Source organism: Eurosta solidaginis, chromosome 3, assembly GCF_040869045.1.
Source record: "Eurosta solidaginis isolate ZX-2024a chromosome 3, ASM4086904v1, whole genome shotgun sequence".
Classification (NCBI taxonomy): domain Eukaryota; kingdom Metazoa; phylum Arthropoda; class Insecta; order Diptera; family Tephritidae; genus Eurosta; species Eurosta solidaginis.
In genome coordinates this window covers 187,662,481-187,679,689 of record NC_090321.1, presented here as the reverse complement: position 1 = coordinate 187,679,689, position 17,209 = coordinate 187,662,481, and the positions used below count along the sequence as shown (strand labels likewise).

Genomic DNA, 17,209 nt, shown 5'->3' with positions numbered 1-17,209 from the left:
TGGCTAGTTTTATTTGCCCAAAAACTTACTCTTCAAACAATTCGCACAAGTGTTAATCACAAAAATAAAAACTATAAAATAATGAATAATTATATTACACCAGTATATTTTCATAAAAATTATCACATATTTTTTTATGTTTTGATTAGCTATATGCTTGCAAAAAAATATTATTTTACTACATATTATTTAAAAAAAAAGATAAGTTTCCTTATTGCACCTGGTCATAAACTATATACTCATTAGACTGGGTCGATTTATTAACCAATATCACGCCATCGATTTTTCGATAGAATTTGGGCTCAGGAAAAGGAGTTCCACTATGCATACCCCAAAAAATAAATTTCGAGCCTGCGACATTTTTTTTTTTTTTTTTTGGTTTTTTTTTGTTTTTTTTTTTTTTGATTTTTATGGTTTTTTTCATGACCTACTAAAAAAATTTTCATATGTATACCCCGTCCGACCCAAAAATGTCCGCTAAAACCGTTGGCGATAACAGTTTTTTGAAAAAAAAAATATAATTTCGCAGGCTCGAAAATTATTTTTTGGGGTATGCATAGTGGAACTTTATTTCCTGAGCCCAAATCCTATCGAAAAATCGATGGCGCGATATCGGTTAACTTTCGTCCATACAAATCGACCCGGTATATACTTATACATATGTATCCATAGTTGTCTATAAACAGTTCTATCGATATATATTTTTTTGTTTAACTTAAAAATTTGTTATCACTGCATTTTTCTTATCACTCAAAAGCACCACGATTATAAAGCCATGGCAAGACGGCTTCGGCATGTTTACGAAAACGTTTATTTGTATACATCAGCCTTTTAAATTCAAGGCCTCCTGGTGAAGTACCAATTAAATTATCAAAATTAGCTGAATCGGTTGGATCAACCAGCACAATCGCCATATGACCGGAAACTATTGCCATCGCTATAAAATAGAAGATGATAAAATTAGATGATAACGTTTAAATATTGCATGACAAAGCTTCAATTAGTCATATTTTTTAAAAAATGTAACGCAAAAATCACGGGTCGAAAATGTAGTTCGTGTGTATGTTCGCTGTGAATTGTACGAGCAAACTTGCTTTGAGTGGGAAAAAACCTGCACTGGCTAGCGCTATTTAACTCCGGTAGTGCATTTATGTGTAGGTATGTATATATGTATGTATGTATTTTCATTTTATATCAGCTTGACATACATACATACATACATATTTATGTTCATGTTGTTAATGGTTAAGGATGCATACATCTCTTGAAAAATACTCTTTCGTAAAAAATTATAAACTTTTTGTTAAATTCTTAAACAAAAGCTCTAGTTTTTGGTATTTTTGTATGCATGTACTTATATACGTATATGCTAATATTTGTGGACTAAAGAGATTTAATCTATCTATATATACATATATAGAGAGAGATGGATGTACATACTATGTAGGGTTGCCAGATTTTTATTTCGGGTTTCCGGGACCAACGAAATAATTTTTAGATGGAATTAAACTTTTTAAACTCATTTATTTATAACAAATATTTTTATGAAACAGGCAAACAATTAATATGTTTACTGTGTTTAATGCGAATTCAATATACTATGGATTCATTTTGCAAACGTTATTTTAAAACACAACACTTCCTCATGCAAAATGAATATTTAGGTGTGCGAAATGTCAAAAATTGACAATATTAAGAACCAGATTAGGGATGAACTCTTCTTCTTTTCAGAGTAGCATGCAATATGCTAATGACCTGAATACAATCGAAGCCGCCAATATGGTCATGTTTCGTAGCAGATTATAATTTATTAATTTTGATATTGTGAAAATGCCGGGACATAACATTTCCCGGCGAGACACTTTAAAATTTGTGAAAATGCGGGATGTCCCGGCCAATACGGGACATTTGGCAACGCTAATACTATGTTTGTATGCAGCTTTTATTCAAATTTACAGGATAGATTTGCAACGATCCGGATAGTGTTCGGTTGAAGTTTATTCCAGATCCACCAAGGGACCGATCTTTCCGAAAAAATTCTATTCACGGTGCGATGAAATGTTGTATATGTGTAGGTAGCCTGAGGCCCAAGAAGTATAACTTACACACACCCTTTTTTTCTTTATTTTTTTCTTTGATTGATCCTATGTGTAAGGGAATATCCACTACTTTTTTAATTAACGCCGTATCTAGCGTTACAATGTATTGAATTGTTCATCAAATCATTCATGATATACTACCCTTGGATATTACAGGATACCGAACAGCGGCAACGTCCGCCCCGCGTTTAAAAGAGTCGTTCCATCGGAGTACTAAAACCATAGCATACACAAGTATACTAAACACCTCTAGTTTTCTTGCTCGAAGCACATACCCTTGTGCGAGAGCAACTTTCTGATAAACAGTCTCAGCAGGGATGATTGGGTGAAGTCTGAACGGTGTATCGCTGTTGACGCCAGCATTTCCATATACAACAGCGTTTCTAAGCTAAACGGTAGGGTTGGAGAAGGGATCTAATGGAACGATCGACACCTCCAACTCTCTTCCAGACTTCCTGAGTATTTGTAGTATCTTTCTAGCAGAATTATTAGCTATCATGGAAGCTGCGGTTTGGATAGAAAAACACACTATCGGCAGGGAAACCTTTATTTTTAAGCATATCCAAATGGCTAATAAATCCCTTGGCTTTTACTCATTCAATTCGGAACTAACACTCAAATAGTGATTGCCCATTCCTTCAGGAAATGTGTACATCTTACACGGGTCTTGTGACAGAGGGCCACTGATGGAAACAAAGAAGATTATTTCTGACAAAGAACGCTTAAGTATACCCTTTGTCAAATGGAAGCGAATTCTTAAAGAGTACATCTACCGCCAACCCAACCAGGGATGGGTATCGGACATTTAAGCAAATCTATCCAAAAATAAATAGTGATAAAACTTCCTCATTTGCAGTAACACCAATTGGGCACTGCCTTGTTGGCAGGCATGCAGAGAGGCTAGGAGTGCCCTATCGTCAATTCCGTAGAAGTTTTGAAGATGACGAAACGGAGGTATACCGTTTTCGAAACGGCTGATAAGGTGGCGTTTCTCTCAGCAGTCAATGTTCAACCATACCATAGCTGCAAAATTTGTACAGAAATTTCACATGACAAATACGAGTTTTCAAGTTATTCTCTGTTATGTTAAATATGAGTAACTGCGGTTTAACATGCATAATAAATAAATATGCATACTAGCAAATACGTGTATCCACTAGGGCGGTTCTTAAAGAATGATATGAACGCATTTTGTCAGTAATATTATTACGGACAAAGATATAAGATTTCTATTCTAAGTAAATCGGTATTACAGGCTGAAGAAAATGTCTCGTTTGCCTTTTAAAAACCACCCTAATGTACATAGCAACGTAAAAGCATATAATAGAATATTTAAGAAAAAGGTTGGTATAATTACACTATTCAACAGTTATTTTTAACAAAGTGACCATGGTAAAATCGAAAAAATAAATCTTACTGAATAAACTTATAGTTCAGTACGTCCCATTTCTTTTTGATTGCTTTAGAAGATAAACTGTTCCCAAGGTGTACTTGGCCCATGTGTACGGAGTTCTAAAGAGTTTAAGCTTTTATGCCAAAAAAAAATTGGTCACTTTAGAATGAGTAAAATTACACGCTTTGATATGGCACCATTTCTAATTCCACCACTTTTTCCCATTTTTTCCAAGGGCATTACAACACTGTAACGTGTTGATGCAACATGTTGCTAGAGATTTACTACGTAAGTTAATATGTACTATGTACGAGTTTATCAGTATCAGTCCCATATTATATACTTCTCCAATACTCACCATAGATTCCATATTTGTATAGTAGTATATGAATTTCCTTCAATGTCGGCATTTTCTTTGTGTATTTTAACAATTTCAAGCATTCAATTAAATGATCATGATAATACTTTACGAAATATTCGAAATGCTTTAACTTGATTTCATATTGCGTCGATGATAAGAGTATATTATATAAATCGTTAATGGGTGGGCCATAACGCGTACATTGAAAATCCACCAAATATGTTTCTTTAATTTTGCCAAATGCATCATACTGAAACATAATATTATTGGACCAAAAATCACCATGATTTAAAACATTAAATTCATTCGGGTCCGAATTCAAAAATACACGAAATTCATCAAAGAATTTATCGTGACATTTAGCCTAAAAAATGCTATTAATGTTATTAAATGTAATTAACAATATTCATACTTTTACATTCGTACTCACCAAACTTTCAGAATAAACTTCATAACCCTCATAGGTGCGCATACACTCATTAAACAGATGCGCAGTTGGCTCATTTATAGCTTTCATGCCTTCAATATAATCTTCATTGAAAATGCCCACACCCACAATATCGGGATATTTGCCTTTCGTGGCTATACGCACAGCTGATGCGGCATGCCATTGCGCCAATTTTTTCAAAGCTGATTTTGTGTGCTCCATATCGAGTCCCTTCAAGCGATTGACATTCCTGAAGCCACGCTGACGTAAGTCTTCCATTAATATTACGCCATATTCGTTTGGTGTCGTAATGTCGTAGTGTTTGGGCGCGAATTTCACTTTGACGCCTACATCGCTATATAATTGCTCCAACTCTGGTATTACATCGTGATATACTGTGTTTTCGATAGCGAATATATCAAGACCCTTCATCATCTTTTGCACCGATTCGATTGGTAGCTTTATCATGTATGCCAGTTTTTTGGAGTTTCCAGCTGAAATTCGATGGGTTGTTTGAAGCAGCACAGTACAACAAAGTGGGAACTTTTTCTTGTAACAGAGAAGCCATGGTATTTTTCAGGAAGCGGGCTTCGTATACTTGATTTTCCCTAAACATTACTATACTTTGTCCAGTACATCAGAGTGCACTCAAAAATTACGGACCAACAAGAGATTTTTGGTCAGTTTTTACAACATCTGAAAAGGCTGCAGCTTTTGTATTTTAGATGATATTGCTTCTCATACAAAGCTTAAAATTGCATATTCACGGTTCGCAGGTCAAGCATTAACCCTTATATAGTTTTCTTTTTTCAATAAACAAAAATTTTGTCTCAATGTATAGCAACATGTTGCATAAAAACATAGCAACTTTACAGTGCCTCTGGAAATTTTTAAAAAGTTGTGAAGAAAGAAATAGTGGGGTTTCAAGGATTAAAATGTTACTCAGTTTATAAGGCCAATAATTCCTTAGACACTATCCCTAAATTTCTTCCGGATTCTGTACACATGCTCCAAGAAAACCTTGTGACCAAATTCACCTTTAAATGTATATGTAACAAGTAAGGAAGGCTAAGTTCGGGTGTAACCGAATATTACATACTCAGCTGAGAGCTTTGGAAACAAAATAAGGGAAAATCACCATGTAGGAAAATGAACCTAGGGTAACCCTGGAATGTGTTTGTATGACATGGGTATGAAATGAATGGTGTTAATGAGTAGTTTAAAAGGGAGTGGGCCTTAGTTCTATATGTGGCCGCTTTTTCCAGATATCGCCATATAGGTGGACCAGGGGTGACTCTATAATGTGTTTGTACGATATGGGTATACAATTAAAGGTATTAATGAGGGTTTTAAAAGGAAGTGGCCCTTAGTTGTATATGTGAAGGCGTTTTCGAGATATCGACCAAAATGTGGACCAGGGTGACCCAGAACACCATCTGTCGGGTACCGCTAATTTATTTATATATGTAATACCACGAACAGTATTCCTGCCAAGATTCCAAGGGCTTTTGATTGCGCCCTGCAGAACTTTTTCATTTTTTTCTACTTAATATGGTAGGTGTCACACCCATTTAACAAAGTTTTTTCAAAAGTTATTTTTTGCGTCAATAAACCAATCAAATTACCATGTTTCATCCCTTTTTTCATATTTGGTATAGAATTATGGCATTTTTTTTCATTTTTCGTAATTTTCGATTTCGAAAAAGTGGGCGCGGTTATAGTCGGATTTCAGCCATTTTTTGTACCAAGATAAAGTGAGTTCAGATAAGTACGCGAACTGAGTTTAGTAAAGATATATCGGTTTTTGCTCAAGTTATCGTTTTAACGGTCGAGCGGAAGGACAGACGGTCGACTGTGTATAAAAACTGGGCGTGGCCTCAACCGATTTCGCCCATTTTCACAGAAAACAGTTACCATCATAGAGTCTATGCCTCTACCAAATTTCAGAAGGATTGGTAAATTTTTGTTCGACTTATGGCATTAAAAGTATTCTAGACAAACTAAATGAAAAAGGGCGAACGCCCATTTTGAAATTTTCTTTCATTTTTGTATTTTGTTGCACCATATCATTAATGGAGTTGACTGTTGACATAATTTACTTATACACAGTAAAGATAATCATTTTTCATAGTGGTTAAAATTTGACTTTTAAAAAATTTTTTTTTTTAAGTGGGCGTTTTCTTTATCCGATTTTTCTAATTTTTATGTAGCACATATATAGTAATAGTAGTAACGTTCCTGCCAAATTTCATCATGACAGCTTGCAAAACTTTTAAATTACATTCTTTTAAAAGTGGGCGGTGCCCCGCCCATTGTCCAAAATTTTACTAATTTTCTATTCTGCGTCATAAGGTCAACCCACCTACCAAGTTTCATCGCTTTATCCGTCTTTAGCAATGAATTATCGCATTTTTTTGGTTTTTCGAAATTTTCGATATCGAAAAAGTGGGCGTGGTTATAGCCCGATATCGTTCATTTTATATAGCGATCTGAGATGAATGCCCAGGAACCTACATACCAAATTTCATCAAGATGCCTCAAAATTTACGCAAGTTATCGTGTTAACGGACAGACGGACGGACGGACATGGCTCAATCAATTTTTTTTCGATACTGATGATTTTGATATATGGAAGTCTATATCTATCTCGATTCCCCTATACCTGTACAACCAACCGTTATCCAATCAAAGTTAATATACTCTGTGAGCTCTGCCCAACTGAGTATAAAAAAATTAGCTACGTTGCACTATAGCTTTGTTCAAAAAAACGATCAGTGCATTACCAATTTCCAGAAAAATACCATAGTTATTAGGTGACCAAAACTTCCGTTGTACAGTGCAGTTATCTCTCAACATAACACAAAACTTACTTTTCAGCGCCACTTCCATTTCCACCAAACCCATTAGAGTAGCATAATTTTCACCCGCTCCCTGTGCTGGCCTTGCATTGAAACTTTTTATCGATTTAAAATCGGGAATATTTTTTTGCAGCAAATCCACAAATAGCTCTCCCTTCAGCCAGGCGGGTATTTGACGTGCGGCTGTCATAGCGGCAGCAGCTGCGACCGCTGCTTCATTAGCTGCCTTAACGCCATTAGCCGCTTCAGCTGATCCACCTTCAATTCTTTTTGTATCTGATTTAGTATTCCCATTCGCTTTAGCTGCTGACATGACGTAATTATTGCGTTCGTTTATTAACAATTTCTCTATTTATCTCTCTTATTTTTTCACAAAAGCTAGTTAGTTGTAAAGTTAGTTTGTATGATCTCTCCAAAATATATAATTCACGTCTATCGCGATCGCCGTTCGGCGTTAAACTATTTTACAAAATGCATTGCCCGTACACTAATAAAGTTTGTAGTAATTTATCAGAATATTATTCATACGAAACGATTGTAATATCTACTACGAACATACAAATGCGACAAAGCTATAGGTAGACCCTCATTGACTATTTTGTGTGTTCTCATATGGAGAGATATACACTTTCTTATAAACATTGTTTACATTGAAATAAAAATATTTCTAGTAGATAGGTATGCATGTATTTAGTTAATTATGAATCTTCTGAATAAGCATTTTGCTTAATTTCATTTTAAGACCCGGTTTTTCAGTAGTTGGTTAAGCTAAGTTTAAACTAAGTTTGATTAAACTGTAGTCAAATTTAAACTCCCGTTAAACTACTGAGCAGTTTTTCAGTCACAGTTTAAGACCGCCTTTGGGGTATGCTGTTTGTGCGGCAACATTGGTCTTTTTATTATCGATAATTCGTAGATACGGCAACAGCTGAATTTTGGTTACCCAGCACACATGGAAAAAAATTCTGCAGCGAAATCTACTTCCGGAAGTGAAATCCAACATCATTATTTAATTATTCTTAAACCAGATAGTTTTCGAGTTGATATCCAACTTCATTCTCCAATCACTATCCAACCTTTAAGAAATTTTGTAAAATTAAAAGTTTTCGAGTTGATCTCCAACGTCATTAATATTTTTCAATTATTATCCTAATTTCGAGAGATTTTGAGAAATGTACAGTTCTCAAATGAATATTCAACACGTTTCTCCAGTTGATAACCTAGATTGTATATCGAGTTGAGGTGGAGTTGAAAAAAATCTCCAAGGCGGTATGACCAAAACCAAAAGCTGTTGATTGTGAGAAATAAACACCTAGATGATAGCAGTAATGAAGCGTAATTAATCAAAAGTAAATTATATAGGCGGCCACCGTGATGTCATGGTAGCGTGGCAAAAGCAATATCAAAATTTTAGAAGCAAGTTGAAATTAGTTGAAAATAAAGGAACATTTTTCTAAGCGGCCCCTCGGCAGTGTTTGGCAAGCACTCCGAGTGTATTTCTGCCATGAAAAGCTCTAAGTGAAAACTCGTCTTCCTTGCAGATGCCGTTCAGAGTCGGCACAAAACAAGTAGGACCCGTCCCGCCAATTTGTAGGAAAAACTAAAAGGAGCACGACGCAAATTGGAAGAGAAGCTCGGCCTAAAATCTCTTCGAAGGTTATCGCGCCTCACATTTATTTATTTTATTATAAATTATATATATTTCATTTTATTTTCGTGAAAATACTTTAGTATGGAATCTTACGTTTGAGTCCAGTTATAGAACCACAAGTTGTTACTGAAATTTTTTCAAGTTAAGGAATGTCATTCTTTGCTTTATAAAAAATTCCCTCTTTTGCTGAGTACATTATGGTTCTTGAGTTAAGCCACTGTTTCGAAACAAAGCTAGAGATTTTAGAAGTATGCCTAGTTATCAGCATGAGGTCTAATAGTACTTAAGCCGAAATGCTTGTTGGGTATATTCGACGCCATTTCGTACGAACGCAAATAACCGATAGGTTAACTAGAGTTTAACCCGGCCAGATGAGCCGCTTAAGCTTAGCTTAAACTTCAGTTAATGTAGACTGAAAGACTGCAGAATAAGTTTAAGCGTAGTTTAACTGACAAACTAAGTAATTAAATTCATAAGTCCATATGCGATCAATTTTTTCTATGCAGAGCATTTTTTGGATTTATCTACACTAATTAACAATTGAGGGGATGTGTGGAATAACGGTATAACTCAAGAATCAACCTTTTGAGAAAAATGAAAAAAACTTAACCATGCAGGTAAAAACAAATTTATAATAATCCTACTTGGTAGGATTTTAGACAGTATGATTCTTTCTTTGATTCGGCAGCGAGGAGTTGGTAAGACGCATGCAGCAACTGCTTAGCAAAATATGGGCGGACGAGTGCATGCCCGACGGTTGGAATCTAAGCGTTCTTTGCCCAGTCCACAAGAAAGGGGATACTGCAAAATGCACCAACTATCGTGGAATCAGCCTTCTTAATATCGCATATAAGGCCCTTTCAAGTATATTGTGCGAAAGATTGAAGCCCACCGTGAACCGGCTGATTGGACCTTATACGGGCGGCTTCAGACCTGGTAAATCTACCATCGACCAGATTTTCACAATGCGCCAAATCTTGGAAAAAACCCGTGAAAAGAGAATCGACACACATCACCTCTTCGTCGACTTTAAAGCCGCCTTCGACAGCACGAAAAGGAGCTGCCTATATGCTGCTATGTCTGAATTTGGTTTTCCCGCAAAACTTATACGGCTGTGCAAAATGACGTTGAGCAACACCATCAGCTCAGTCAGAATTGGGAAGGACCTCTCCGAGCCGTTCGAAACTAAACTAGGTTTCAGACAGGGTGACCCCCTATCGTGCGATTTCTTTAATTTGATGCTGGGGAAAATTATACTAGCTGCAGAACTTAACCGCACTGGAACAATATACTATAAAAGCGTGCATTACTGGCATATGCTGATGACATTGATATCATCGGCCTAAACACCCGCGCTGTTAGTTCTCCTTACTCCAAACTGGAAAAAGAAGCGGTAAAGATGGGTTTGATGGTGAATGAGGACAAAACGAAGTACCTGCTGTCATCGACCAAAGAGTCAGCGCATACGCGCCTTGGCAACCACGCTACTGTTGGCAGCCATAACTTCGAAATAGTAAAAGACTTCGTTTATTTGGGAACCAGCATCAATACTAGCAACAACATCAGCACTGAAATCCAGCGAAGAATCAATCTTGCCAATAAATGCTACTTTGGACTAGGTAGGCAATTGAAAAGTAAAGTCCTCTCTCGGCGAACGAAAATCATACTCTACAAGTCACTTATCGTACCCGTCCTGCTATATGGGGCAGAAGCATGGACCATGACAACAGCAGATGAAGCGGCTTTGGGAGTGTTCGAGAGAAAAGTTCTTCGAAAGATTTATGGACCTCTACGCGTTGGCGATGGCGAGTACCGAAGAAGATTTAATGATGAGCTGTACGAGCTATATGCAGACATCAACATAGTCCAGCGAATTAAAACGCACCCGCTGCGCTGGCTAAGCCATGTTATGCGAATGAATGATGATGCTCCGGCCAAGAAAGTGTTTCTATCGGAACCCGCCTATGGAAGCAGAGGTAGAGGGCGGCCCCCACTCCGTTGGAAGGACCAGGTGGAAAACGATTTAAACTCCCTTGGTGTGACCAATTGGCGCCGGTTGGCGGAGCGAAGGAGCGACTGGCGCGTCTTGTTGGACGGCCATAACCGTTTAGACGGTTAAGCACCAATTAAGTAAGTAAGTAAGATTCTTTGATAAGTAACAAATTTTATATATACATAATTTTATTAGAAAATGAATGACTTCTTTTTTTTTAGTTATACCGTTATTCCATAGATCGAATATCAAATATTTTGATTGAGATAGTTTATTAAACAAAATAGTACATACATTAATAACCATTGTTAAATACATTATATTCTATTATTTAGATGTGCTTATAACTATTTGTTATTTCCTTTTGTTATTTTTAGCAATCTTATTTTTACTACTTTTATCATTTTTAAACTTTTTCTATTTTAAACAATGGAGTTCTCTGTCTGCTTAGTCGTTTTTGAAACCGCTTCAATTCTTTTATTTTTCAGTTCTTTCTGGTCTACGACATTGAATATATTTTCATACCATTTCGATGCTTCACTATTGCAAAATTTTATTAGAGAGTTATACCGTTTTTTCATAAATGAAGCTAATATCTTTGTTAAATATCAATAATATGGTAATGTAATCGTGCTCTTTTTATTTAGTTGATTTATGGAAAAAAGGTGTAACTCGACTTATACCATTATTCCCCACATCCCCTCAATTTACATTGTGACACTGAAATTTACATATTCTGTTCATCTGTACCAGCCCATAATACAAAAACACTGTACTATAGCAACTTTGCAACGGAGTAACCATGATATTATGAACGTTGGCATACAACTGAAAATTACTTCTAATTAAAATTTTACTAAAGCACATCTAATTTCCTTTTTAAACGGTTTTATTTACCTTGACTTAACAGGCCGGCCGGTCGGCACGAATTTTGTAATTGAAATTTATTTAAATTCCCGATAAGCTACAAGCTTGAAACAATGCAATAATAAGAAAAAACTCCGATAGGTAGTGCATGGATCGAAATATTTCAAAAAATCATATTTGTGGTCCGATTTGGTCCATATTTGGAACACATAATACAAACATGAATAGAAAGCGTCCTATGGTGTCCGGTTTGGCTCATATTTGAACAAGTATTACATACAGTCCGGTAGAAGAGACATCAAAATATTTTGGAGTACGAGGAGGGACAAGCATACGTGGCGCAGAGTAGAGTAAAGTCTTTGGAAGGATTATGTATTGAGGACTTAGATTGTCACAAATTATCAAGAAAGAGTCCTTGTAATAATGAGTCACTAAATGAACTATAAAGAATGAGAAATAATAGGCAATTAAATAAAGGCTAAAAATTTGAAAATAAAATAATTAAAACAAATTTTTAAGTTAAACGGTTGTATTGAAAACACTATTTACATGAAGAAATAATAATACTAAAAGCTAGAGAATAGTTAGGTAGGTCCTAGGTATTTGTCATCACACTCCTCATCAATCTAGGTCGCTGATCAGACAATTAAATAAAAGCGTTGGACGCGTCAAATTTCTATTGATAGTCATATGTAAGACCAACTGAACCTTAATAAGTTTATGCTACGCCTCACATTTTTAGAAATTTCACGCGCCCAACGCTTTTATTTAATTGTCTGATCAACGCCCCAAATTGATGAGGGGTGCGATGACAAGTACCTAGGAGCTACCTAATTTTTATTATTATTATTACTTCATGTATGTAAGTATTGTTTTCAATAAAACCGTTCAACTTAAAATTTTTTTTTATTATTTGACATCAAATGCGTTTATAATTATACTTATATAAAATAGAAAAAAAATTATATTGATTATAATCGGGCTCAAAATTAATTCAAGAAAAGTTAAGTGATCTAATAAACTAAGTACTACCTACTCTTTCATTTAGATACAGTGCCGTTCCAAAGCTTAACGAACCCAAAAATATTAAATTTAATATTTGAAATTAAATAGTTTAATTTGATAAAGCCGTTAAAAGATTTTTCATTCCATTTTCCACATATTATTTGTATTGAACAGTACTAGCTGCGCCCTACCCGTGACACAAAAAAGTCATAAGTTGTTATTGTAAATTTTGAAAGTCGTTCTTTTATTTCATTTTTGTTACACAGTGTTAGAAACTCGTTTAATATGTATCCAACAAATCAGATTTGACTTTAATCGCCTATTCTAAATTCAATTGTTTCTCCGCATAAAACTTTCTGTGCAAGATTGAGAAAGCTTATCAAAATTAATCAACAAAATATTCGAGTACTGCAAAAGTAGATTAGATATGAAATAGTTCAATAATTACGCCATTGGTATGGTGTAAGATTAAATAAATGTGCATACAAGTGCATAACGCAAAAGTATACCACAGATATCGGAGAAACTTGAAAAACAAAATAGGCTGGTCCTTATAAATCAAATTATAGATTTTTCCAGTCTCAAGCCTTCAAAAGGTAAAGCTGAAGACGAATATATCAAATATAAAATTTGGTTCCGTTGGAAACTCAAAAAATTACACTTTTTTAAACGGTTTTATTTAGCTTGACTTGACAGGCTGGTTTGTTGGCTGGCTGGCACGAATTTTGTAATTGAAATTTAGGTAAGTGCCCGATAACCTGCAAGCTTGAAACTTGGAATATAGTACAGAACCCGATGACAATGCAATAATAAGAAAAAATCGCCGCTAGGTGGCGCAAGGATCGAGATATTCACAAAGTCACATTTGTGGTCCGATTTGGCTCATGTTTGGAACACATAATACATACAAGTATAGAAAGTGACCTGTGAAAAAAATCTCCGCTAGGTGGCGCAAGGATCAAGATATTCACAAAAATGGTGTTTGAGGTCCGATTTGGCTCATATTTGGAACAGATAATACATACAAGAATAGAAAGCGACCTATGAAAAAAATCGCCGCTAGGTGGCGCAAGGATCGAGATATTCATAAAAATCTTATTTGTGGTCCGATTTGGCTCATATTTGAAACACCTAATACATACAAGAATAGAAAGCGACCTACGTAAAAAATTGCCGCTAGGTGGCGCAAGGATCGAGATATTCACAAAAATCGTGTTTGTGGTCCGATTTGGCTCATATTTGGAACACATAATACATACAAGAATAGAAACCGACCTATGAAAAAAATCGCCGCTAGGTGGCGCAAGGATCGAGATATTCATAAAAATCTTATTTGTGGTCCGATTTGGCTCATATTTTAAACACATAATACATACAAGAATAGAAAGCGACCTATGAAAAAAATTGCCGCTAGGTGGCGCAAGGATCGAGATTTTCCAAAAATCGTATTTGTTATCCGATTTGGCTCGTATTTGGAACACATAATACACACAAGAATAGAATGCGACCTATGAAAAAAATCGCCGCTAGGTGGCGCAAAGATCGGGATATTCAAAAAAATCGTATTTGTGGTCCGATTTGGCTCATATTTGGAACGCATAATACACACAAGAATAGAATGCGACCTATGAGAAAATCGCCGCTAGGTGGCGCAAAGATCGGGATATTCAAAAAATCGTATTTGTGGTCCGATTTGGTCCATATTTGGAATAAATATTATCTGCATACAAACAGTCCGGTAGATATGACATCACAATATTTTGTAGTTGGAGGAGGGACAAGCATACGTGGCGCAAAGTCGAGTAAAATCTTTGGAAGGATTATGTATTGAGGACTTAGATTGTAACAAATTGTTAGGAAAGAGTCCTTGTAATAATAAATCACTAAATGAACTAAATAGAATGAGAAATAATAGGCAATTAAATAAAGACTAAAAACTTGAAAATAAAATAATTTAAAAAAAATTTTTAGTCAAACGTTTTTATTGAAAACAATACTTATATGAAGTAATAATTATACTAAAAGCAAGAAAATAATAAGGTAGGTCCTAGGTAGTAGTCATCACACTCCTCACCAATCTAGGGCGTTGATCAGACAATTAAATAAAAGCGTTGGACGCGCCAAATTTCTATTGATAGTCATATGTAAGACCAACTGAACCTTAATCAGGTTATACTACGCCTCACATTTTTAGAAATTTCACGCGCCCAACGCTTTTATTTAATTGTCTGAGCAACGTCCTAGAGAGATGAGGAGTGTGATGACTAGTACCTAGGACCTACCTAATTATTTTCTAGCTTTTAGTATTATTATTACTTCATGTAAGTATTGTTTTCAATAAAACCGTTTAACTTAAAAAAAAAATTATTATTTTTTAATTGGTAGTGCCCAAATCTAGATTATTATATTGGGCGAATTATACACACATTTTGGTCCTGATCAGAGCCGTTGAAGGGGTGTCGCACAGTGTTTCATAGTTTAATATTTTTAACCTTGAAAGCGCAATCTAAAATTTAGCCCCTATGCAAAATCTGTTTACAATAGAAGCGTGTGCGTACGCATTTCACATATATACAGAGTAAATATTGATCTAATCGAATATCTTTTTAATGGACATATCCCACACATATTAAAATAATTTGGAAAATTTTGCGGGTGTTCACATACAAATATGCTACATGTGCATTAGAGTGGTCCTTAGAAATCAAAGAAATCTTTGATTTTTGCGACCTTTTTGTAGTTATGTATATCTGGTTTTATTTCAGGTGCTCAAGTTCAGTGGAGTAAAACAAAAATTGTTTTCCACAAAAAATCTTTATCCCAGTACAATAGAAATCTATAAAAAAAATAAATAAATGTAAGGCGCGATCACCTCCGATGAGATTTTAGGCCGAGCTTCTCTTCCAATTTGCGTCGTGCTCATTTTTAATTTTTCCTACAAATTGGCGCGACGGGACCTACTTGTTTTATGCCGACTCTGAACGGCATCTGCGAGGCAGATGTGTTTTCACTGAGAGCTTTTCATGGCAGAATTACACTCGGAGTGCTTGCCAAACACTGCCGAGAGGCGACCCCGCTTAGAAAAATTTTCTTTTAATTGAAAAAACCTTACTTCTAAAATTTTGATGTTGCTTTGCCCAGGGTGTGAACCCAGGGCATTCGGTGTGGTAGGCGGAGCACACTAGCATCATACCGGCCGCCATCTATAGTCATTACAAAAACTGTGGTCAGGTCTTTTTTTTTGTGTGGGTTAAATTTAAAATTCACCTAAATTTGAAATAAGAGCTCGGCCTAAAGTCTATTATATATATACATACATATTTTTTTTTAACACAAAAGAAAAATAATTTTGTGAACCGCTTGAGCTTAGAAATACATTTCGAAGGCAATCTATGCGCTGTGAAATATTGAGTTATCTGTCTTCTGTATCGTTTCTCTGCTTTGTGAAAATCTTTATGCCCTTCTAAATTTACCCTCTTTTTGTCTAAAGCTCTTCCACAAATTACTTGGCTTTGGGACTGTGGGTCCCAACAATTGTTCCAAATGAGGGCCAGCCTAGTGAATATACGTACATACATGCATACATATCAGTGGCAATACAACCACACTTGATTCAAGGGCTGTGCAATCATGTATTCATAATTACAGTCACATCCTCATAGAGACTTGTTGTTTATTTAAAATTTATTTAAGGCAAATGTAAACACATGAACTATTGTATTAAGTAATTAGCAAAATAGACATGTAGAATGTAGATACATACATTTGTATGTCAGTATATAATTGCTCAAGTTCAAGCGCCATTAAAATATTTAAAGTTTCGATATTAGTTTTCACAAATGCCAACATAACTTACTTACATGAGTACAATTAGAATTGCAAGTTTTTGGTTTTAGGAATTTTCCCTGGACTAATTCAAAGTCGGATTTTCATTCGTTGTCAACGATCTCAAAAGTGCATACAAGCCAAATTCAATCAAATCAGGTTAGGACTTGCTACAAAACGGGTTGTGCTAAATAGCGGAGATACGCACCTCTGTTGGTCATAGGTATAATCTTCAGCTGTATCGGTTGCGATCAATCGTGCACAAACACACTTTTCGGTAATAGAAGTTGGAGATAAGATGAAAAGCACATATCAGTAGCAATTGAGTATAATGCATAATAAAATTTAGCAGTATTAATTTTTGACCAACAATTTTATAAGTGTAGAAAATGTGATGCACTTAGCAGTCCATATAAAGTATAAGGACATATGTATATACATGTAAAAAAAACACAGCTAATATTTCAAAAGGGTTTTAATATAGTATTTTCATGATACTGAAAAAATTAATGCTGCAGACGAGTCAAGAAGGAACACTTAAATATATGAACGCGAGTATTGTCAAATGCGACTTCATTTTGAAATATTGACTTCACCTGTCTGGTTTGTTGCACCATAATCGAACCCAAAATAAGTGCAGAAGAGTTCAGTACAGAATAGAGTATAGCAGCTGTCAAAAATGACGGCATCAAGCTTGCGCGACTCAGAGTATACATCTCATGAAACACTT

At 35.4% G+C, this 17,209-nt stretch overlaps 3 protein-coding genes across 3 annotated transcripts in view; 2 read left to right on the top strand and 1 right to left on the bottom strand.

The window, feature by feature from the left end:
- Positions 1-17,209, top strand: part of sprt (PDZ domain-containing protein sprite) — a 63,204-nt gene that overhangs the window by 9,751 nt on the left and 36,244 nt on the right. The gene's annotated exons all lie outside the window — the stretch shown is intronic.
- Positions 1-17,209, top strand: part of LOC137244788 (persulfide dioxygenase ETHE1, mitochondrial) — a 57,261-nt gene that overhangs the window by 9,330 nt on the left and 30,722 nt on the right. The gene's annotated exons all lie outside the window — the stretch shown is intronic.
- Positions 82-7,667, bottom strand: LOC137244787 (uncharacterized). Its single transcript, XM_067774293.1, has 4 exons — positions 7,151-7,667; positions 4,284-4,774; positions 3,851-4,217; positions 82-937 (listed from the first exon to the last, which is right to left on the bottom strand). The coding sequence occupies exons 1-4, from the start codon at positions 7,449-7,451 to the stop codon at positions 747-749; spliced, it is 1,350 nt and encodes a 449-aa protein (XP_067630394.1). The 5' UTR covers positions 7,452-7,667; the 3' UTR covers positions 82-746.